This window comes from Gobius niger (assembly GCF_951799975.1).
Source record: "Gobius niger genome assembly, chromosome: 11".
Classification (NCBI taxonomy): Eukaryota; Metazoa; Chordata; class Actinopteri; order Gobiiformes; family Gobiidae; genus Gobius; species Gobius niger.
The window spans coordinates 17,003,915-17,028,548 of NC_136862.1; the positions used below are offsets into that span (position 1 = coordinate 17,003,915).

At 39.7% G+C, this 24,634-nt stretch overlaps 4 protein-coding genes and 1 long non-coding RNA gene across 5 annotated transcripts; 3 read left to right on the plus strand and 2 right to left on the minus strand.

Moving 5' to 3' along the window:
• Positions 1 to 119: 119 nt before the first annotated feature.
• Positions 120 to 4,841, minus strand: taf6 (TAF6 RNA polymerase II, TATA box binding protein (TBP)-associated factor). The gene is made up of 15 exons (XM_079566412.1): positions 4,643 to 4,841; positions 3,510 to 3,667; positions 3,333 to 3,419; positions 3,079 to 3,232; positions 2,850 to 2,906; positions 2,500 to 2,619; positions 2,289 to 2,410; positions 2,097 to 2,174; positions 1,828 to 1,929; positions 1,573 to 1,755; positions 1,411 to 1,485; positions 1,214 to 1,339; positions 949 to 1,122; positions 686 to 877; positions 120 to 564 (listed from the first exon to the last, which is right to left on the minus strand). The coding sequence occupies exons 2-15, from the start codon at positions 3,663 to 3,665 to the stop codon at positions 301 to 303; spliced, it is 1,890 nt and encodes a 629-aa protein (XP_079422538.1). The 5' UTR covers positions 3,666 to 3,667; positions 4,643 to 4,841; the 3' UTR covers positions 120 to 300.
• Positions 4,842 to 5,075: 234 nt separating this feature from the next.
• On the plus strand, positions 5,076 to 7,437 carry mrps31 (mitochondrial ribosomal protein S31). The gene is made up of 7 exons (XM_079566850.1): positions 5,076 to 5,241; positions 5,451 to 5,924; positions 6,002 to 6,154; positions 6,271 to 6,414; positions 6,491 to 6,561; positions 6,646 to 6,786; positions 6,869 to 7,437. Exons 1-7 carry the CDS (start codon positions 5,129 to 5,131, stop codon positions 7,102 to 7,104), a joined length of 1,332 nt encoding a protein of 443 aa, XP_079422976.1. The 5' UTR covers positions 5,076 to 5,128; the 3' UTR covers positions 7,105 to 7,437.
• Positions 7,438 to 7,942: 505 nt separating this feature from the next.
• LOC306970476 (forkhead box protein O1-A-like) lies at positions 7,943 to 17,193 on the plus strand. Its single transcript, XM_079566459.1, has 3 exons — positions 7,943 to 8,608; positions 14,676 to 14,867; positions 15,911 to 17,193. The coding sequence occupies exons 1-3, from the start codon at positions 8,048 to 8,050 to the stop codon at positions 16,961 to 16,963; spliced, it is 1,806 nt and encodes a 601-aa protein (XP_079422585.1). The 5' UTR covers positions 7,943 to 8,047; the 3' UTR covers positions 16,964 to 17,193.
• Positions 17,194 to 18,131: 938 nt separating this feature from the next.
• On the minus strand, positions 18,132 to 20,237 carry LOC306970940 (uncharacterized protein). The gene is made up of 4 exons (XM_079567032.1): positions 20,096 to 20,237; positions 19,659 to 19,788; positions 19,066 to 19,413; positions 18,132 to 18,998 (listed from the first exon to the last, which is right to left on the minus strand). The coding sequence occupies exons 2-4, from the start codon at positions 19,744 to 19,746 to the stop codon at positions 18,898 to 18,900; spliced, it is 537 nt and encodes a 178-aa protein (XP_079423158.1). The 5' UTR covers positions 19,747 to 19,788; positions 20,096 to 20,237; the 3' UTR covers positions 18,132 to 18,897.
• A 1,691-nt stretch (positions 20,238 to 21,928) lies between these two features.
• On the plus strand, positions 21,929 to 23,997 carry LOC306970287. The gene is made up of 4 exons (XR_013793385.1): positions 21,929 to 22,024; positions 22,437 to 22,481; positions 22,579 to 22,902; positions 22,979 to 23,997. It is a non-coding gene; the product is annotated as an uncharacterized lncRNA (long non-coding RNA).
• Positions 23,998 to 24,634: the final 637 nt, after the last annotated feature.

Genomic DNA, 24,634 nt, shown 5'->3' on the forward strand with positions numbered 1-24,634 from the left:
TATACTCAAAATATTTAGTGAGTAACGCAGTATCTCACTGTATAGAGATGACATACCACATTAAAGACAAAGAATAGCTGCACTTACAGATGTAATTTATACAAAACAGATTTATTTTGGAGTAAAAAAAAAACAAGCATGAAATCTATAATAATATACGAACAGACAAAATAAATGACATTTTACACTGGACATTCTAGTATTTACAATTTCTTGTCATATTTTGCTCCGTCAAAGAGTTCCGATATTTTTCAATAGTTGTGTCCAGCTGCACCAGTGTGTTAAAATCATTAAAATGACTCAGTGTGGCGACTGTGTGTTTGCTCCCGGTGAGTCGGATCGGGGGTCTAATGTGGAGATGGAGGTTTGAAGCATTGAGCTTTTTGTCTCCAAGGAAGAGGAGGCTGATGTGGGTAAAGACACAACAATGTATTTCTGCATAGGTCTAGATGCGGTTAAAGCCGTCCCACTTCCAGACTCGAGTTTTACCAGAGGCTGTAAGGTAGATGAGGCGCTTGGCACAGTGCTAGTGACTGCGGTTTGGGAAGAGCTGAGGGTGATCACCTAAAAGAAAAAAAAGAAACGTCCTTGAATTGCTACATTGCCGAATTAAGCACTTTAGTCGTACAGAACACAAAAGGCAGGATAAAATGTAAAAATATCTATAAAAAATAAATCAATGTACCTGCTGAGTAGAAGCAGCCCCTGCACTGGTTGCCATCACAATGTACTTCGTGGCAGGTGGAGAAGGCTGTGATGGAGTCCCAGGGCGAGGTGACATCAGGGTTAAAGAACTTGGGACTTTGATAATGCTGGGAGTTCTGGGTCCTGTCGATCCACTCAAACCAGCTTGAGAGACGGAGAGCGTCGGCCGCGGCTACAAGACAATTTATTTTATTTTATCACACCTGAACACAATTTTACACATTTGTGTGATTTCTTACTTACTTGTGTGATTGTTAATGTGGTTCGGTTGACTTGCTGTGCCTGGAGTGCGGCCTGGTTTCGAGCCTTCATGACATGAGAGCAAAGCATGGGTCCAAGGTAACCATATTCTGCGCGATACTGATCCACATTGTCTGGCTGAGTGCGGATCTTTGCAATAACGCTGGCACAGTGTTTCTAAAAATAAATTAAAAAATAAAGACAAAGTTGTATGAATACATCTATGTTTGATAATCATAACTCATTTTAGTGCAAATAAATAAATTACCAATAAAAGACTTTGAACATGATCAGCTCCTATTTTATCAATATTGGAAATCACTGGCCCTTCCATCACTGCTTTGATGCGAGCACCCTCTACAGCAAGCCGTGGAAGAATAAGTGTCTTAATCACCTACAGAGACAAAACATGAGGTATTTTCCATACAGCATCAATCAACCAAAGAAAGAGCATACAATACTTACATCAGGACCTAATTCTGCAAGTCCAGCAATGCAGCCATATCGTGTTGTCCATTGGGTTTTCTCATCGAGCAAGCTCTGGAAAATGCAGAATATGTATATTTTCATATAAGAAATATAAACAAAGCCATATTACGCTTTAGCTCACTTCAAATACTTCCTTACCTTTGTAAATGTCTTTGTGATGCGGGATTGGATATTGTTAGTCGTCGTGCTGAATGTTTTACAGCTCTGAGCCATTAGTCGAGCGGCAAAGTCTCGCAGTGCCCAGTGGTTGTCAACATCAGGTCGCAAACACAACTGCTTACTCACGATACAGGTCACAACCGCTGGAATCAGCTCATGCAACTACAAACACAAAGGCACTTTATAAAAGAATGTTTTGAATGTATAGAAATGTGTGTTCATAGTTTTGCTTACATATTTCTCCAAGTACAGAGTTGGATTGTCCATAAGAGCTTTGACCATTCTCATCAGATAAATCAGGAGAGCCAAGTTGTTTTGTACCACATTTACACGAACCTTATAAGAAACAATAAGTCAGTCTTTTCCAAAGGCACAACATCGAATGGGTTCAGAACGATTTTTTTTTTTAAGAATTAGTACTTATTTTGATTAGACTACTTTCTGAACACACTGTATTTCAAGAGGAGAAGGAGCACAAAAAATGGAGTACAATATTTTCTTACCCCCTCAGAAATAAATGTGCTAAATCTTGGAAGCATCTGGTATAAGCCAGGATCAGTTGCAATGCTCTGTAATGCCTCCTGGGCAAAAGACAAAGCACAATGCAGGAGTCACAAAAATAGAAATCATGTGATTCGTAAAATGAATCTAGGTAAAATGTAGAGATCAAAACAATAAATGATCACAAAACTCACAGCTCTCTTTGCTTCACATGAACCAACGCACGCCTCTGTAATTTCTTTGTAGTAGAGCTGCTGTTCCACTGAGAGCTCATGAGTGCTGCGTGGCTTCAACCTGATCATCCCCTTGTCTTTCCCTTGAAAAAATACACACCAAAAACGGTACATTTATAGAGCAGATTTAACTACAACTTATATTTTTGAACCAAAAAAAGTAGACTCTGACCTTTGCTATCTGAGGTGGTTCCACTTTGGCCTTTTCCCTGAATAGCCCCATCCTCTTCCTGACCAGGCTTGACAACTTTGAGTGGCTCTGTTGATTCTGTCTTTTGTTGCTCTTTTGACGCTAAAACAATAATAATGCTTTTGTTATACATGACTAAAACCATACAATTAATGAGCTGCACAAGTTCTACAAATCAAAATAGCAAGAAACATTGCAGTACAGTGCATGTTAAATCACAAACACAAGCTATAACTTTTATACTCATCACATCAGTTGCATGCACGCTTTATAAACATGCCCTTGTCAAGTAATAAATTAACGAGTCTAAACAAAGGGCACAGGTGACTTACCAGGAGGAGGGTTTTCTGGAATTGATGGTTGCATCCCTTCAATACTTAACCAGTGAGCTACATGAAAAAGAATATTAAATGAATCATTATCAATCAATGTGTACAAAACTTTACTGTATAGTTTAATGCATGGGAAAAAATCCTAGCTTGTGAATGTACCTTCACTGATAGTGGCAATAAAATCCATTCTGATTATAATCATTTATTTTGCAGTTAGTTCAAGAGTTACCTTTTAGGGAGACATCAAGTGGAACTCTGGGAAGTGGTGTGTTGATTATGTCACTGAGGTCAACTTCCTTTTCTTCATAAAAATGTAGTTCCCTTCCACCACCACTTGCAAAGCGAAAAGGGATAAACTCTTGGGACTGAAACCCATACAGGGGCTATGCGGAAATATTGAAGTGTGAAATTAGTAAACAAACCACATCTGAACAAAATAAATAAATAAAATAAATGCTCGGACATCAAGACGTTTCCTCTTACCTCAACATTTTTGAGTTTAAGAGCATTATCTATATCACTGGTGGTGAGTTTACGTCGTTTTCCATGATGCATAAACTTGAGTGCATCCTATTAAAAAAAGCAATAATAAAAACATTAATAGTTGGCTTGGTCCTAAGTAAAACATATCATGTGTAAATAAGACATCATGTTATTTACTTGAGCAATTTCCTTGATTCTGTAGCTGACTTCCTCGCTCAGGGCCACACAGCTGTCTTCTTGAAGCTGTCCCACACCAACAGATTCTGCCATGGCTTTCATGGACTCCGTGGGGATGCTGACTGAACATTGCTTCTGCCGCCGTTCCTCCGCCATTGCTTTAAGTAAAATACAGCCACCCAGTTAACATGCTCACAATAATACTATAATTATAGAATAAACTAAGTAAATATGGAGTAAACTAGATTGCCGTGGTCACTGGAGTTTGATATAGATAAGCAAATACCTAGGAGGTGGAGGTGGAAATATATAAGTAAACACGATTGCAACACTGTGATCAAGAGGTACATTTGATGCAAAGACAAACAAAAACAGATTTTAATACTGCATGTGAATATCATTGGTTAGTTAGATGCACCCTACTCAAAAACTCCTTAAGATTCCTATCTGATTTTTAAGAATCATTTTAGAAATATTTTAGATTAAAATATCCTATTGGATTCCAATCAGAATCTTATTGGACACCAACAGGATTTGCATAATCATATGAGAATGCATTTGGAAATTGTAATTCTACAAGATCAATACTTTCTTGTACTACTTATCTCCCCTATTCCAATAAACATATTGCCAAAAATATGTATCAACATACACATACACATACACATACACATACACATACACATACACATACACGGTTTTGTCTTTAACATTAATTCGTATAGAAATCCTATAAGATTAAATCCTATAATACCTATAAGATATTATCTTATAGAATTTTCAATATGATTCTGATTGGAATTCAATAGGATATAAACATATTCCTGCAATTGGTTTCCTAAAGGGCTTTTTGACTAGGGCGTGCAGTCATAACAATAATATTGCATTGTAAGAGATGCAGTAGGCTACTACAAACTTATTTTGTAAGAGCGGGCTTGCCTGTACCTATGGGGACAGCACAAGGCTGCGAACCTAGCGATAGTAGAAACAAACCAAGTGATACAATGCGTTATTATTATTTTTAAACTAGATCATATAGTATCGTGCAATTTATTATTTTTTATGTAATAGATCCGATATTAAAAATAGTTAGCTCCCATGCTACCAAGCTAATAGCTTCTCGATCCACTTACCTGTTTCAAGTTGTGCTTGCTTTGTTTTTAATCCAGAACTTGAACAATATAAACATTTACTGTTAGGGCATCATGATAGGATTGCTTTGAAATGCTAGAAAGTGACGAAAAATATCCATTGCATGTCAATGTCTAGTAAGAAAGTGTCAAAATAGAGAAAACAGCCCGTTCTGAATCAGCGCTTGTGATCCGTCGCCATTTTGAGTTTCCGGTTTAAATATCGCGAGGAAACAACGTGAACAACCTACAAGTAACTAAACATACAATTTACATTATAAAAACGAATAACACCAACAATCAGTAAATTCAACACCGATTGTGCATAACGAATATTTAATTTCCATACACATACTTCAATTACCGTGTGAAATCGGGTTGATTAGGTGGCCGGAACTAATGGTGGAATTATTACATACTCGGTAACTTTACGGTGTAGCGCCAGAGAAAAGGTCTGTCGAGCGTGGAAGGGCATTTGAAGAAGTAAACATGTATAAAGGCGTATTGCGGAATCTATTCACAGGACCAAACACATCGGTCAAATACTTTGATGCGTTTGTATTAGCACTTAAATATGACAAATCCTCAACAGCATTCTTTAGGTGAGTGTTTAAGTCTTTGGGAGCTGGGGCATATCCATCCCAAGTTAATTCCTGTTTCATAACAGTGTGATTGCGGATTGATTTAACAAATCACAATACGTTATAAAAGTGTAGTAAGTCGTAGCAAAATTTTTTTATCTTGATCATTATCTGATTTGCTGTTTGCTCTTATTTGCCTTTTGATGTTTTACTACTGCTCTATTTTGTAGATTGGCTAACACAGCTGGGACTAAAGGACTGAGAACATGCTCAGTCAAACTTTGTGAAAAGAGTGAGGAGGTTCCTCCACCTGAACAAGATAGGATAAAGTCTTCAGACAACAAATCTGCCGAGGACCTAAAAACGAATCCAACTACAGAGACACCAAATGAAAAGCCTAATTTGGAAGTCGCTTCATATACTGAGAAAACCACTGCAGTGGTGACAGAGGATGAAAGTGCAGCTCAGTCTCCTAGTGTAGCTGAACCAGGTGCAACAAAGCATTTACAAGATAAAGTCAAGAGTGGAAAGGAGGGTCTTCTGGACCTTCTCGGTGCAATGAAGGTAGAGGTAACCAACAAAAGGAAGCTAAAATATCCAAAAACAAAGCAAGAGCATTTTTCGACGCCAAAGGCAAGAACAGCTCCATTTGAGAGCACTATTAGTATGTTTGAGAAGGCTACAGAATCAAGTTCACCACAGAGGTAAGAAAGAATTCAATGTAGTAATATATTGGTACATATCGCCTATTAACTTAGAGTTGATTTTTTTTTCTCTGTAGTGAAATACTGGCTCCAGAACTTGTTGCTGCCGCATCTGCTGCTGCCTCCACTCTCCCTAATTCCAGCCAGGCAGAGTCTGATCTTCTTCAGCAATTGCGGCAACATGAAACTATTACTGAGACACAGAAGAAAGGAGATGGGTATAATATTGGGTCAGTTCAGTAAAAATATGATTTTATTAATCTGCATTGCTAATTTTCTTTTTAATTAAGAACACTGTATTTGTCGTCTAACATGATACTTTAAATTAATCCTTTTGTGTTTACAGAGTTATCATAGCCGATATGAAGATTGGGAAGAATCCAAGTCGATTAAATGCTCGCTCAGCCAATCAGATTAAGTTTGATGACGATGGACAAGGGTACATAGAAGAAAGAGGCATCACTGGGGAACTGGATAGTATCCGAAAAAGGTTTATAAATGAATGGAAATCTGAACTTGGACTCATAATTTTCAATTAATTACACATTTTTGGCTTATTTCAACAGGAGAAACCTGTTCACAGGAAAGAGATTGAACATTTTCTCTGCTTCAGAAGTTACTGATGAACCCACTGATGGTAAAGCCAAGTTAACTTTTTATCCAATTCTTGATTACATTTCATAATTCATAGAAAATAACAGAAACATGGTTTTACCTTTAGAACGGCCGACTCTTTGGGATATAAATTTTGTAAACCAGTTATCCACGGTGGCAAATCAGATGCCTCGTAATGGATTTGAGGAAATGATCCAGTGGACCCAACAGGGAAAATTGTGGCAATACCCCATTGACAATGAAGCTGGTGAAAAAACATGTTTATTTGATGGGTAACATTACTACAATTTTAAAATGAATTTACATCACTAAGACTTTTATATCCACAGGCCTTGAAGAAGAAGCCAGTGTACCATTTCATGAGCATGTCCTCTTGGAGAAACACTTACAAGAGGGTTTCCCACATCAGGGTCCAATCCGTCACTTTATGGAGCTAGTGGTGACTGGGTTATCTAAAAATCCACACCTGACAGTCCAGCAGAAGAAGGACCATATCTTCTGGTTCAGAGACTATTTCTGCCAAAAAGAGGAGGTACTTAAAGAGGATGATGTTTATTTAAATTGAAATAGTCGTTGAAGAACGAACAAAAACTTGTGACATTACTAAAGTTCTTTACATCACTCAACTGTTATTATGAATTATATATTGTTAAAAGTAAAGTACATGATGGAAAAAAGTGTTGTGTTGCAAAGTTTTGATTATCATGCTCTACAATGACTTAGTCTCAATTATTTGTTATGAGTTGTTAATACTGTACATTAGAGTATAAGGCCGTAATATCTATCGTCGACATAAAACATGGTATTTCCAAATAGTCCCAGTAGGGGGAGTATGCCAGCTGTGGAGATTCTGTGGTATGTTCAAGGTTCATAATGGGATTTCGATATAATATACTATGCTATGCTATACTATACTATACTATACTATACTATACTATAACAAAAGTATATATTATGCTTTTGCCTCTGGAGATATAGTGTTTCAGAATGTATGACTGTTTTCTAAAGTTAATGGGAGCAACTGCAGGCAAAACATTTCAGGTTATTGGCCAGTTTGGGTTAGGGTTAGATAATATATCAATAAAGTTGGTTAGTAGCTAGTATATCAACAAAGTAAGTCATACATTTAAACCCTGCTCCATCCATTATTAATATACATCGAAAACATTGGCCATTTTTGTAGGCTCATAAAAATCTGAGAAGAAAACTAAATTATGTGAGTAATTTTCAGCAAAAGTTGTAGTGTCTTGCCTTATTTTTTTGTATATAAAAATAGACATGTTGGTCATGAATACTCAGAAGTCGTACACGATAGTAAGACCATGAAGGCACCACAAGACCCTGACAAAGCGCCAGAGTTGAAGGATAGCATGAACTTGTGGCTGAGTTCAGATTCAGAGCTGGTGTGAACAGTGTGACAGCACAATAGTTGTCTTTAGCGCTGGACCGGACTCGCCGATGCTTTTGAGCTCCATTATAATAATAGTTTACTTTCATTTTGAGTTGTTATGGCTGAGAGACCTCCAGGACACGCTCAGCCAGTTGAAATAGACGCTGACTTTGAGCCTCTTTCTCGCCCGCGGTCCTGCACCTGGCCATTGCCCAGACCGGAGCACCTCGACCCCGTGAGCTCCAACACATCTTCCCCGGCCCCATCCCTGCATCAGGAGCCCACAGGAAACGGCGAATACGTCAGTAATCTCGCTTTACTAGAGGAAGATTTTGGCGAATACCCGGACCAGAAGTCGCCTGTGCCTTGCGGTGACTATCAGGGAAGTCGCATCCTTCATCCTCCGCAGCCGCAGCACTTGGGCCCGCATGTACCGGCGCAGCAACAGGTGGCTGCTCCCGGCGCACCTTTGGGTGGCCCCTGCAGCATCAGCCAGAGGAAAGGCAGCTCGTCCCGCCGCAACGCCTGGGGGAACATGTCCTATGCTGACCTCATCACCAAAGCCATAGAGAGCTCACCTGAGAAGAGACTGACGCTGTCACAGATTTACGACTGGATGGTCAAAAGTGTGCCCTACTTCAATGACAAGGGGGACAGCAACAGCTCGGCCGGATGGAAGGTGAGAGGGTGCATATCCCGGGAATTAAAAGTAATGATTACAAAAAGCAAAAGTTGGGCAGAGAAAAACTGTAGTGTGCTGTAGGAAAAATGTCTAAACATCAACCATACATTTACCATACATTTTCATTGTAGGTAGGCCTACAGTATAACGACACATTGCTCCTACATTCATAAAAATAAGCACCTTGTGTGGAACTGTACTGTGAGCGTACTCAGGTATGTCTGAAGGGAACAACAACCCAACTCCCAACTCTCAACAAAAACGATTTTGATGTTTGTTATGATTGTATTTCATTCCTTAGTGCAATTATTGCTTATAACTATCCAAATACAACATGGTGAATATGCTTTGAGCAAACTAACATTAAAAGCCAAACTCCTATGAGTGAGTGGAGCGGACAATGTCAAACATCCTCCATTCCTGAGCCGTGTGCTCATATCTTTGTCCCTGTCTTCAGTTTCCTCTGCGGATGCCACAGTTAGAGGAATCTGCTCTGAGTCCCATCACTTCCTCTTTGACCCTTCAGGCCTTTACTGCAGGATTTTGTCCATAAATTCACTTCACACAAGTACTAAGAGTGTTTCAGTAAGCTAAAAGCTGTGGCCAGTCTGGCAAAAGCTCTCTGAAATACCAAAGATTCAAGTGGATTTATGGGGTGAAATACCATAAACCAATAGTAAATATTATCTTGGAAATATTTACTTTATTTTTGCATAAATAACCTTGGCTAGTTCATTGGTAAAATTACTGATTGCCCTTAGATGACGAATGATTCTTTTCTTTGCCTTTTCCATTCTTTATTTCACCAGATTGTAAATTCTCCTTTACAATGATAACCTGGTCTAGATGCAATGAGAGACGAGTCTGATTTTAATGAACAATTGTCCACACGTCACCATGTAATGGACTATGTTTTTTTTCATCAGTGTGGGCATGCTCCGTGGTCCTTTGAACCCTCTTATAGTTATTTTTACTCTTTCCTGTTAAAAACATCACAGTCGCTCCACAATGAACTATGATGCATTTCCTGCCCCTGGATGGAAAACAGTGCCATGTGTTAACATACTCCACCCTCGGCACACCAGGGTCAGCCTTGGAAAATGAGCTGCCAATAGAATGTTTTGTCCCACCGGTTGTTTCACTCCCACTGCGCTTGAGTAAATATCACTTAATAAAGTTTATATTATGTTTTTGGTACCACATCCTTGGCTTGAGAGAGTGCATTGATGGTGGGAGGAGGGAGTTGACTTTGAACCTTTGATTACAAAGCGCCACCTCAGAAACTGGCAGTGGGCGAAGGGCAGAGCCAGGGCACCCTTCCTGAACCTGTCAATCCGTGGCATGAGAAAAGTTCTGAGGATGTTTTTGAAAATGTGGCATCTTAGATCTTTGAACGGTTGGCGCCTGTACCAACTGGGACGAGCGGTTTCCCAGAGGAGATGTTGGTCTGTTAGTGGTGAACTGCAAAATACTCATATAGCAACAGGAAATAGGATCTCAGAGGGTAATGTCAGCAAGTCATCCAAGTAAAAACACAATAGTTGAAGTTAGTTTTCACAGTTCCCCCCAAATAACACTGTTTTGCGTAATGTCAGAATTACATACAAAAATATATCTATATACCTGACAAAAGGTATCCTATAAATATGCAGTAAAAGTTCCATCGTGAACTCTACTTGAGGACACAGACCTATAAAAGATGTGCTCAAAGAAAGAGGGAAGAAAGAAACGGATAACTGCCAGCTATTTGTCTGGGGATCACAAGGTTAAAGAGAGAGGCCTGAACCTAAGAGGCCCCACTGAGCGCTTGAAGTAACCCCATGAAGAAAGGGAGGCTGGGAGCAGGGGCTTTCTGAAGCATGTCCCGAGGGGAGCAGGGGCGCTGTCAGCTGACTGGCGGGACGGGCTACATACAGTCTGCAGATACACATGTGTGAGCCACTGGAATCTGTGGCATGTGGCCCAGTGCATTGTTCTGTAGGCTCCGTAATAGTAATAACCCCCCACGACTGCTCACAAAGATTACGTTCAACAAAACCATTATGCAAAATACTAAATGGGTGAACAAATATATGCCATGAAAGACGGCATGAAAAAAGTAATCCCTTCTGGAGGAGTTGCCACAGCTAATCATCAAACCCCAAGTGTGCAGTGATGGCCAGTCTTTCATTTGGCACATCACTGAATGCCCTTTCTTATTCAACTCTCTTCATTTATCCATGCTTTGGACTGGCTAAAAGATAACCTTTCTGTCTGACTCTAACCAGGCCCACCTTTGTTTTGTTTTTACAACAGTTTAGTCCGTGTACATTCTTACTCACGTCTAGTTTACATAATATGTTAAAATTGATTAGCAATGCCTAAAAAGTGTGTCAGTATTTCTGAAAATGTAGCCTATTTCTCTCCGGTTGTTTGTCAGTGGCCTTTCTGAAAACACCCCCTCTATGGTCCTTGTCACACTCATGATCCATTGTAGAAGTAGGTCACCACTCTAATGATTTGTGTCAGCTAAGAAGCCTATTTTGTGCCTCCTTCACACTCAACTCGAAAACATTTTTTTTTTGGTGTGATTTTAGTTAGTTACTAAATAAAAGAGGATGCCAAGATGGGGCACCCTGCACAGGATGACACTGGCAGGAAGTGGCTTGTTCTTTTTACTGTAATCTCGGCAAAGCTCTTGTGTAGTTCACTGCATGAGAAGATATATATCAAAGTGCATCTATCACAATGTATGCAGCCTTCAAACATGCCAAACGGCAGTGCAGAAAAGGCCTTTCCAAGCCTGTTTAAATCTAAATGGAACCCATTGCGTTGAAAATGGTTTTAAAGTATAACAAATAATGTTGTTGCAATTTTCCAGGTAATCGAACTGCACATCACAATTTTCCTCATGCAGCCCTTGCACTAGGTATCGTAGTGTTTTGTGGTTTTCTTCAAAAACATCCTGTGACTAACTAACAAACTTCTAAAAAGTCGGCCAATTGGCACGACACAGAGCTGACCCCAAAGAAGTCCCTTACAGTGCAGGAGATAAGCATACTTCCTTATTTTATACTTCGGGCTATTTGACTGATGACCAATTGTTCTACTTGGCATAACACACTCCACGAGCAGAAGGAACTTGATGGCTGGGTACAGCTGAACGTAACTCTTCATCTTTACTCGTTTCAGTGGCAGGTGGGCTTACAGTCTGTCTCTTGGGGACACTACAGTTGTGTGTTTTTGTCTCATGTTATTGGGCCGTGCACCGTATGTTGTGGACCACTTTCTCTGTTGACTGCACCTGTCCCCTCCTCTGGCCCATGTTGTTTGTTTACTTACGCTGCGACCGTTACAGCCACCCTCATGCTTCAGTAACCAAGAACCAGCAGCTGTGTCACTTTGATTGTTTTGGAGGGAGAGAGGAGGAGTTTCACTGGTGGCAGTGTCTCTTTGCCCATAGAAGAGTTTAGTGTTAATATATTCAATTTTAAATGGCCATGTTCTGTCTTGACAGCAGAGAAAACAGGTCAGAAAAGCGTCACATTGTTTAAGTCAATTATAAGAAATCAAGAAATCTTAAAAACACAAATTATATACAGTTGCATGTGTTGCATTGTGGTGTCATTATTAACAGTGTATGAACGCATTACTATATTAATATTGTTAAATAGATTTTTTTTAAATCTCACTTTTTAGCATTTCTTGCCTTTGGTCCAAATTCTGACTTGAATTGCGGAGCTTGTAAATTCCTAAAATGACCCATGCGCGTTCCTCAGGTTGCACAGCTCACAGCCATGAGCCATCACAATGCGTTTGGCAGTCTGGCTTCATTGAGAGACCTTATTAAAAGCCTTGGTGTGTCTAAAGACGAGATGTGTGCAAGGGGCACCTCCTGCATTACTGTGGCTGGGGTGTCTTTTGTTCCCTTTGGGCTGAGGTGAGGTGCGTCCCAGACAAGGATTATCCCAGGCCAGTCCCGAGCCAGTCATGCAACCGCTGATCTATTGTGGTCTGTAATCAAAGGATGTATATATATATATATATATATATATATATATATATATATATATATATATATATATTTGCATATTTTAGGTCTCACATTTGTATAAGTCTAGTAGTTTAGTTCTGGTTTCTCTCCACAAGGCACTCATTTCCTGTCAGCTCCTAAAGATTGTGAACATAAAATGGTCTCGATTCAAATGAGTCACCAAATATTTAGCATTTTTCTGCTTGTCACACCTCCGCTCCACTGCAGGATATCCTCTGATTGTTGAAGCTTCTGAGGTAGCACTTAACACATAATCCTCGACACTTCTCAACCATTTCTACCTCATTATATGCAGTTTTTTTAGCACAAAGCGAGTTTTCTCCATGTAGTGAACTCATTGACCCTGGTTGGAAGCAGCAGTGAAAACAGCTCCTACTGTGGCCCTCCCTATGCATGCGTCGAACCCTGTAACCTCTCCCAAGCTTTCATACATGCACAGCCAACCACATGTTCTTGAAAGATCAGACTCCACAGGGTGCTCTTACAAAGTAGCACTCAGTGGAAGTAAAATGCAGTTGTAACAAACATATAGATTATTGTGCTGGAATGAAATGGAATAATTGCCATATAGAGTTGGTGTGTTTCAGGTTTAAACATAGATTACAATGAGTTTAAATGTATTTTTGTCCAATCTAGGTCTATTTTTACCCTTTTTAAACTCTGTTAAGTCCTAATTTGACATTGATCCAGGCCTGGTGGTACAATCGGAAGGTCAGGTATTTCTTGAAATGGCATTTTGTGTTAAATGTAAAACCAAATTGATCTTCAAATGAAGTATTATTGTGGCAACGGCCCTGTGGAGGAAAAATAAATAAATAAATTTGAATAGAACATTGATAAAAACCCTGGTTTGCCATAAAAGTAAAATGAGATGTTTCCTTTTAGACTGAACTCTTTTCACAACCATTATTTGTAATGTTTTGAACAGGACTGTCCTCATTCCCTGCTGAATTGTGTGGTTAGTGACATCTGGCTTCACTAAATGCAGCCTCAGCACCAGCACGGTTCTTAAAGGGGATTTCCACACCAGTATACTGTATCTTGTGGTCTGATTATACCCAGCATGCACTTGCCTGATTGTTACCATGGACCGTACAGTATATGTGCTGTAAGAAGTTCTTTCTTCACCTCTCGACCAATGTGTTTTTCTTCCTGTGAATTTGACCACAGGAGGCGCCCCCCTGTCCATTTTAGATTTCAAAACATGGCATCAGGATAAATGGACGGAATATACCACTCGAGTTGTGCACTTGTTAGTTCAAGGGCCAATATAAACATTTTAAACATCCAGACTTCCTTGTTTAGCACGGTTTTAGACCAACAAACAAGAGTCAGTTTGATTATTTCGCAATTAGTGCAAGAAATGTGGAGCATGTTTTTGAATATTTCCTCTGTTTTCTTATTGACTCACCGTCAAAACAGAAGCATAACAGCAGAAGCCACAGCGAGCCTTGATTGGTCATTATGTTGTAAATATTGTGGTATATGTGTATCATTTACTGTATGAACTAGATTTGTGTTTCTCAATTGCAATGTGTCCCCCCATTTGATTTAGTAAGTTCCCAGTATTGTAGCAGTAAGGCACCGGAGCTGATGTAAGGGATTTGTTTTTCTGGACATTCAGCCTTTAACTGTGGTCAGCGTCCAGACTTATCTCTTTCACTAATATTTATGTACTGTAAATGACACCTCTGATCCCATCTATCTACCCGGTCCAGCCTGCGTCAGTATTGAGCACACAGGGGGAGTGGAAAAGCTTTGCTAGACAAAATATTATGAGAGAAGGATATCGACATGCGCAGACATCCTGTTCATCTGTTGCCTTCGATTCTCTAACCTTGTGTGAAAAATGACTCGCGTTTCCCTGACTGTACATATACTGTAATGTCAGCCCCAGAAGAGTAACCTTGATGACCTAATCAACATTGTCATTTTAGCCAGCAAAGTAGTTACTAAGGGCTTCAAGAGGGCATCCCTATGGGCATTCTTTGAAAAACAAAAAAATTCAATATATTATGTTTTGATTTGCAGAATTCCATCAGACACAATCTGTCGCTGCACAGTCGCTTCGTACGTATCCAGAACGAAGGCACAGGGAAGAGCTCCTGGTGGATGCTGAACCCTGAAGGAGGAAAGAACGGGAAGTCACAGAGACGCAGAGCCGCCTCTATGGACAACAACAGCAAGTTCACCAAGAGCAGAGGACGAGCCTCCAAGAAGAAGGTATTACCTGAACTGAAATAACCTCATAATTTACAGAGTTATCCCCAAGGTCATCATCAGACAAAGTTCATTGTTTACACTTGTGAAGAAGAGACAACATGACAATGCACTTCGCTCGCTTGTATCTTGTTTCTTAAACCAGCCTTGTGACCAAGTAGTTACAATACTTCTGTTGCAGTGGTATTAAAATAATTATTGGTAATTGCAGGTTAAAGGGATATTTCAGGATTTTTGACATAGGGCTTCATTTCCTAGTTATCCAGAGTGTTGCTGATTTCTGGAAATTTGTTTTTTTTATTCATGCAGTCCTTATATTTGGAGAGTTTAGTGGTGCTAGGCTAGCGCTAGGCTAGCACATGTCTATGGTAACTAGTAGCCTGCATTAAAAACAGTCTGACCCAAGCACAGTGCACCTGAGGCAAATCACTTATAACACCAGACTACCGATTTACATGTCTGTGTTGACTGAATAATTTTTGAATTATAACCATTTTGCATTTAAAAGAACTTTTATTTGAGCAGCATCAGCTTCCTGGTTGTAAGCTACACAGCAGTGGAGTGATCTGCTATGTTACCGGATCTACAGTAGTTTGTTTACCTGCAGCCGGCATTACTACACGTGAAATTCATAAAGGAGCTTTCTACAAATCAGATATGGCAACGTTTGGAGGACTACCCGATGATGTTGAAGAGGTTTTTAATGCAGGCTACTAGTTACCATAGACATTTGCTAGCCTAGCACTAGCCTAGCACCACTAAACTCTTATAAAATATAAGGACTGAATGAATAAAAATAAAATTAAAAAAATCTCCAGAAATCAACTGCACTCTGTGTAACTAGGAAATGAGGCCCTATGTTAAATATCCTGAAATATCTCTTTAAAATTGGACTTTGTACTGTACTACTGCAGTTGGACTATATTCATTACTCTGCTTTTAGCTGCAGGTTTATTTGCAGCTATTTATTCTCTAACTTGTTCTCCACAATGCTTCTCATTTTGACAAATTTTGACATTAACATGTTTTCATTGTTTGCTCTTCAGATGGCAGTAGCTGATTTGGTTGACAGCAGCTCCCACAGTCCCTCTCCCCAATACTCACACTGGCTCGGAAGCCCTCACTCGCAGAGCACCGAGGACCTGGACTCCTGGAGCTCCTTTAGGACCAGAACCAGCTCTGACGCCAGCACCCTGAGCGGCCGCAGGTCCCCTTTCCCCTCTGAACAGGACGAGGTGGCTGAGCCTGACCTGCACATGGCTTACACTGTGGGGCCCAAGTTGACCCCGACTCTACCCAGACTGTCGGAGGTGACGGGGTCTATCGCTCAGAGGGGATCAGAGCATGTCATGGAGAATCTACTGGACAACCTTAACCTCCTGTCACCCCAGAATTCCCAACTGGCATCTGACTCTGTGCGTGCTTCAAATGGCGCCATGCTTCAGAATAGCCCGTTCTCTTCCTCCCACCACAAGAGCATGCACAGCCAGGTGAAGATGACCCCACTGCTCCCTGTGCACATGCAGGTGAACAAGGCTACGTTTGGGGTTTACGAGAACAGCTACAACTGCCCTCCTGCCCTCCTTAAAGACATGCTCGCATCAGATGGAGAAGCTGCACGGGCTTCTTTGAGTAGAACTGGTTGTTTGTTGCCTCCTTACAATCACCACAATCCTATCAGGCCACACAGTGAGGTCAATATGCTACCTCCCTCTCGGCCAATTCCACAATCTCATCAAAGCCCTTTACCCTCGCGAGACTTAAATACCTGCAACATGATACCGCTCACTTGTTTGACCAGTGTACCGGTGGGCCCTCCTCGGATGTCCCACTCAACACGTGGTAGCCACTTTATGGCCAATAGTAAAAGTAACGGCTACACTGAGTTAGCTCTGGTGCATCCTCGGGGACATCACCAGGAGAGGCTGCCCAGTGATCTCGATAACATGTCCATAGAGAGGTTTGAGTGTGATATGGAGTCGATCTTACATGATACACTCATGGATGGGGGAGCGCTGGATTTTAACTTTGAACCAGCAGGGGCACAGGGCTTTCCCTCCAGAGGGAAAAACACTACGCATAGCTGGGTGTCCGGTTAGGTCTTATAGTGGTTTAGTGTCCCATAACTGTGTACGGTAAGTATCGAGAAGCAGTGCCTATTCATATTCAGTATAAATACCATGCTTCCCCACTTGTCTATAGTGAGGGAATTTGATGAGATCAAGTAAATCTTTAGCAGGCAGTTTTATTTTACTATACCAAGTACTTTTAAATACTGTTTGTTACAACCAGCAACATTTTTCACAAATTCTTTTATCCATCAATATATTTGTGACTCATTTGTAAATACTGTTTTAGTAATATCTGCATTTGTAAATGAATGTGTTTGTGCAAGTATCAAATGAATTTTAAAGTATTGTATTGTATTGTGCGCTATTGCCATAATGAACTGTTTACATAAGTTCAAAGTGTATGTCAATATTTAAACACTTACCTCAATGTTTTCCCTCTGAAATGCAGAGAGGGATTGTCCTGCCATACTGGATTTACTGTGTAATGAAATCACTATAAACTTTGCAATTGTGTGATGCATGTTACAGTTTTCCAACATTATGTTTATTATGTTTCTGCATAGGTGTAGTCTAAAGAGAAAGTGGTGATTTGTAATTTCGTGGTGCATAACCGTTAACTGTCATAAAATATATTTGTGAAACTGATTCAGTTTACACACATTCTTTCAGTATTTTTTTTATGAATACTGTATTATAATTATTTTTAATCACACATCTCAACTCTTTATGTTAACTATAGAGAAAGCTAGTTTTAACTTGATCCAGTTCATAACCAATATCCTTATCCATAATAACAATCACATCGAATGCTGTTTTTTTTGTTTTGTTTTGTTTTTTTGTTTATTATTATTATTATTATTATTATTATTATTATTATTATTATTATTATTATTATTATTATTATTATTATTATTATTAATCTAATCAAAAGGTTAATACGTTGTGTGTTACTGAATGCTAAAGTTGAGACAATATACTGTATATATATGTATGGACTTGGTTTTCAACACAAAGGCTCCACCTGCAGGACAAAAAAAATGGAGACGTCGGCTCCTTTTTATAAATCAAAAGCAGTTGATTGTGTAGGAAGTGAATTTACCCTGTAATGATTACACATCAAGTATAAATAGACATTTAATAACAGCCTCTCAAGTATTTCAGTTGCATGTGCAACAATTTATTTAGAACTATAGAATAGATATGGCATCTACTATACACTTTGTCACAGTATTTTACATATAATTTTAAATATAGGCTTTATTACAAGTGGCCGTGCAATGAATAAAGTGCAGAGCATCAAAGATCATAAACAACAGCATCAGCAGCAACTGAAACACGATGAGTAAATGTCAGCATTGTTTGTACAAGAGTGCGTTACTTGTGCAAGTGTATTATTTATTACCTGTCCCATTCAGACAGCACATCTACAATCACAGGTGCTTTCATCTGACTTATATTTTGTTTAAGCAAATAAATCTTTATCAATGACCATTTATACTTTATTGTTGACATATCATAGAAGGAAAAAAGCCACAGGAACCCAAGTGCACAGAGGCAGTGTTAGAGCCGTTATTGTCTTACTGTGTTTTGGAAGCTTTGCACTCACTTCAATATAGTTTATAATTATGTGGCCATTAAAGAGGAGACAGTGCAACATAAATACAATTGTGTAAATCATTATTGCCATATGAATCATTTTTGATCTAATTCAATTGTAGTACACTGGAGTTTAAAACTCATTGGATGCTTGTTTTGAAAACTGCTTGGAAACATGGTCAATATTAAAGAACAAACTGAAATCATGGCAAATATTAAGCAACCCCAGAAATGAACAGTTATAAAACGATGAATGGCTTAATTTCCTTGAATGACAACAATTCAATGAACCTGGGCATTTCATTAATTTAACTTGAGTAAAACCAGGGCATGTAATTAACATAACTTGTGACTTAAAATGTCCTTTATTGACACAGAAGGTGCATAAGCAAAGAAAGTGACAATTCTAGTAATATTAACCATTGAGCCGACTTTACACTTAGTGCAGAGCAGATTGGAAGAATTCCTGTAAATAAAAGGCAATATTAGAGTTGATGACTGTAAGGTCTTCCAGATGTACTGCATGTACTCACTGTGATGCACAGCCAAACTGTTCTCCTTCCAGCTGTTGCCCTGGTACACCCTGCAGGTGTAGGTCTTCGGGGTCTCATCAGCCAGTGGGGCCCAGGTGAGGCGGCACAGGTTGGGATAGACCAGACTCACATTGCTCCTCCTGCGGTCCTCTATATTTACATAAATGACCTGATTTGGGACAGTGGTGCCGACCAGCCTACTGTCCTGTCTGTACTCACAGTATGGGCCTGGGATCTGGTAGGTGGGGGGAAATTCACAGTCCACCCTCACATATCGCTCCAAATATGTCAGACAGGTGAACATCTGAGGCCCACGAGGCGTGAAGAGGAATGTATACACAGAGCTCACTGTCAACACACAACAATGATTAGAAACCATGTCTGACATGACCACCAAAATAACACCATAGATGTTCCACAGGACAAATGTTACATTATGTTAATGTAGGCATTCAATGGTGCAATGTTTACCTAATGCAACCTCAGTCTAGATCTGCTATCAGTCAAACATCTTATCTCACGAGCATGACATTCAAATCTTCAAATGAAATACTCGACTTATTTTTATTAAAAAAGTACTGAAAGGTACATACTGTGGGTCTGGGTCTGCTGTGTGAACGGGACGCTCCCCAAAAGGAGACAGGCTGCGGAGAACAGGTGCAGCTCCATGGCGACGAGCATCGTCCGAGAACAGAGGCGCACGCTTTGACCTAGGAGAGTTCACTACGGGACAGCATCACCAAGTTACCAAAGAATAGAGAGCTACCAACACATACAACAATGGCAAAGCTAACCATCCAATATAGTGAGGTAATCGCCGACTGCGGTACATGCGCAGCGCAATGATACCGGGCCTGAATGTGCGGTCCAGTCTGCTGTCAATGCAGCAGCGGATGACTACGCCCCTGCAGTGACTTTGCACTGCGGTAACTGAGGACCCTTGTCTAGACATGTGCGCGTTGATGACAAAAGTTGTTCGGTCGGGATTCCTGTCTAAATGCCATAACATGAGCAAGACCTCACGGCTTACCTGATAGTCTCATACAAGTCCTGTAGCCTGTAAGTTGTGCGTGGAGCAAAACGCGCGACACCTCGGGTTGACAGAACCAGCTTTCATTGGTAGATACTCAATAATGTGCATTTTTGACTGAATTGTGCTTATACACGCGGAATTTTCTGCTACACTTGTCTAATCATGACCCATTTTGCTCCATTAGTTCCCAAACACATATCAACATTTTTCTGCGATGTTTAGTATATTAGTCTTCCAAATCATTTGGGTTGTAATTTACTAATGTATACTCAAAACATTTTTCCTTATACTCTCGAAACAGCAAAATTATAGACACAATCATAGATACAATCACAACCACACAGCTCTTTACCTGTTTTACCCCCCTTTTTTTAAGGATTTGGGTTCATGCCAAAGTAAGTTATCATTGGGGAAGAGCAAGATCTCCCTCTAGAGGATAAAAGCTAGAACTGCATCACATAAAATATTCCAAATGAAGAAATCAATGCTTTTGGTGACATGAAAGTAAAGGCAGAGGCCTCGACTGCTGCTGCATTTTACTGCATTCTTCTACTCTTGTTCAGTCAACCTGTAGCCTGGTAATTCGATTGCTTACATATTGTAGACAAACTATTCATACATGTATTGACCCATGCATTATGTTCCACTTTTAATCTAAACAGATTTATAAAACTTTTGCAACTAAAATGGTATACATTGCGACCCAGTTTGCACCAATACTAGTGATGCCAATAGGAAAAACACAGGTCTCCATATAGCGTGCATATGACCTTCACAGACTGTAGCAGCCGCACAGAGCTGTGGTGGTCCGGAGTGAAGGGGGTCGCTGTGGCTCCTCTGCAGTGGATCAGCAGCAGCCTCCAGCAGAGCAGCAGCGGGATGCAGAGCAGCTTTTGGCACTGATCAACACTCCGGCCACAGGACCTCTCACCGACACCTCCGATTAGATTATATACAGTTTATGGATTGAACACTGTCTTTGTAAAAAGCAGTTTCTACAGTGTCCTCCTGCAGTGTGTTAGTCCCCAGAGACTGATCCTCCAGTTCAGCAGCTGTCCAGGAAAGACCTTGAGAAAATAAATGAGCTTTGGCGATGGGAGAATACAGTAAAATACAGGAGGAACTTAGTCATTGTTATACATACAGCTGCAGAGTATCAGAGACAGAAACATACAGTTTCATACTATTTGAAAAACTTATATTGTGTTGACTAATGTTGTAAACAAAGCATATGCTCTAGTAATAATATGCTGTATTTCTTTGCACTCCTAAAGCAACCTAATGTACCTTTTTCTAAACTCAAATTATAAAGGTCTAAAACATTTAGATTGGCCAGTTTCAGATGGGATTTTCTCTGTGATTTGCCACACGATAAAAACAATTTAAGATCCTTCAAACTCATCTGACAGGTAATTTCATGCGCTGATCTACAAACTTGTTTGTTTATTGCAAAGTCCCAGAGGATTTCATTGTCATACTTTAAGCCAACACATGTTTGCTGTTGTGAGTTAATAATCCAAAAAACAGAAGATTCAAACAATGAAGACCTGATGTTTCTTAATTCCCTGCAAGATGCAGCAAAGTTGTTGAAGGCTGTCATAACAAATATTTGAATGCTTTACAAGTATCCACTGAACACATGTAACAGTTTTTCTGGTTCATTATAATGTCACTGATGTTCTGTCCAAGCCTTATGTATAGACATGCAACCCCTCTCCTCTATAAAACACAGGCTACAAATCAATACATATTGCTTATACAATAGTGAGAAATGTCCCCAAAGTCCAGTGGCGCTGCACCGCCCCCTCCTGCTGCTCTGTCCCCCTCCCTTTCTGTACTCCCTTTTCTTCTATAAGCCGACCTCTACTGTATCCAGCCCTGGCATCACACTGCAGACACCGAGGAGCTCAAACTGCATCTGTCAAGGTAAGAATCCTTTCATTACTGACGCAAAACTCGGGAATCGCAGATGGTTAAGCTGTGATTTCTGCCATGGGCGCACAGGTCCTGAATTCTTGTACTTCTGCAGAGTGCTAAACACTGGAGTCAGCACTAAAGCAAATATTTGAATGAAGGCGACAGAGAGTTTGGGTAATATAGCAGTGAAGAAGATTTTATTTCAGAGAAATTGCAGTTAGCATTTATTGTTGTCAATTGTTGTGCGCAGAGCAGGGACTTTACAGTATCCTATGAAGATTTGCATAAGAATCGCACACACATCTTATGTTTCTGTAACACAATCTGCTCTTCAATAAATCATCTTTTAGACATTCAGTCAATAATAAATTAAGTCCTTTTGCATTGGCTGTAACCTGAATTACTTTGTCATTATTTTAAGGGCATTTCCTGAGAATGATCCCTCTGATCACTGCATTGTTTTTTGGTAAGATCACCATTAGATTGATCTATCTCATCTTTTAAGTTACATCTTATGTTAAAGATTAAACAGTGGCCATCCATTTGTGTCTAAATCCCCACAGGATTTGCTTCAGCTCAGAAGGTGATACAGTTGACCTACTGCTCGATAGATGAGCACCACCTCAGGATGGACTGCAAATACAGCGTTCCTGCTGAGTCGTCAGAAGTCTACTGCAAGTACACTCAGGGTGAGAGGCTCTTTGACACAACTTTTCCCGATGAAGAACAGCACGCTCCGTGGAGGACCCGTGCCAAAGTGCGCCTGTTCCCAGGCAACATCTGCAGATTTCTGTTTAAAACTTTGCCAAATGGAAAGTCCAACTTCACATGCAACATTAAGACGCCAGAGTCCAACATGGTATCCAAAACATCGGTGGTAGAGAAAAGTAAAAACAATAGATTGTCATATTTTAAAAAAATCTAAAATAAATATGAATCTGAATTATGTGTTAATGTTTGCAGGACTCCTTCTGCCTTGCTCAGCCTGGAGTGTCCTGTTACAGAGCTGCAATGGTCTACTGTTGACCTTGATGGCACTACCCTTGCTCCTGGGAATTACCTGGCTTTAAACAAGGTGCCAAACTGCAGCATAGGTGAACACTGCACCACTAATTCAGCAAGGCCTTTGGGACACTTCTGGAGATGTGTTTTTGCACAAATGACAATGTGATTAACTGGGTGATGGCACATTACTGTATATTTGGTATGTCATAGACCTGTACTCTCAGTTATATGCACTGAATAATAAGCACATATATACTATGTACTATTACTGTATGTAGATAACCAGTGAGTTGTGTATGGGGTAAGCACATACTGTTTATTCAAACAACAGCATGCCATAGTCTAATTCTGACTCAGTAATGTGATGATGCCCCCAACGCTACAAATAGGAGTGATTCAGGATTAATTAGTTATAAGCAAAAAAAAAGCTGTTTGAAAAATGTACCAGCTTTACAGTTAATGACTTGTCAGCACAAAAATGGTGCCGCTTAGCACAAGTATCTGTGATTCATTAGGTTTCATCACCATTTAAAGTCTCTCCTGCGTCTCCTGTTGTGTGCCAAATAATGAGAGCAGAGCAGGCAGCCTTATGCCACACAGATCTGATGGACAAGGGATACGTCTTATATTATCTAAAAAGCAAGTTACAACAGTTACAACAGTTAAACTCTGCATGCATAAGCAATAAAGTTCTCCGCAAAGAGGATGCTGCATATGGTCCTATACTACTGCAAAAAAGAGACCCATAACACCTCTCCTGTTACTTGTGCCTGAGCCATATCACAGTCTGTGGACACAACTAGACACAGACTGTATAGACTGTCATGCTAACCTGTTGTTTTTTTGTCACTGATATCATAAGGGATTTATACTATTTATAGTTGAATAGAAAGTAGCCAAAGCACAATCATTTACTTGCACTGCTTTACTATGTACTGTACAATGATAATAAAACAAAAATAACCGCATTAAACAAATGTTGTTTTTTCTTTTTGTCAGTAAAACATTTTTTTGGCCATATTAAATATGTGTTTGGCATAGCTCCATAGCATAAATAGATTCTTTGTTGTCAAAATTATTAACAACCTCATCCCACCAGCCCACTATTATAGATTATATGAGAAAGTGATTAAGTTTATTATGAGATGGGTAGTACTCACTAAGTGGGCTTGACAGATGAAAATAAATATAAGCATTAATTTAGACTGTGTCTAATTGTCTTGTGTCTACGGATTCATTTATTGATATTTTAAGGTGCCTTGAAAATAGTCCATAATTTTCAAGGTTCACATTAAATTATTAATATTAACACATAATGAACATGTATGTACTTTTTTTTTTCTTGCTTCTACATGAGTAAAATTTTCTAATTTGAGTAAACATGTTAGCTGCTCTACTCACCTAAGGCCACTGGTTCCCAATTTTGGGAACCACTGGCCTAATACAAAAAAAAATAGTATTTTAATTTTGTTAAATTACGGGATAGTACTAAAATACGAGAAGACAGCGGGGAACAGGGGGTGTATAGTAGCCTATATAGCCTATACAGCTGCTAGCCTTTATATATGGGCTATATATAAAATAAAATAAAATAAAATAAAATAAAATAAAATA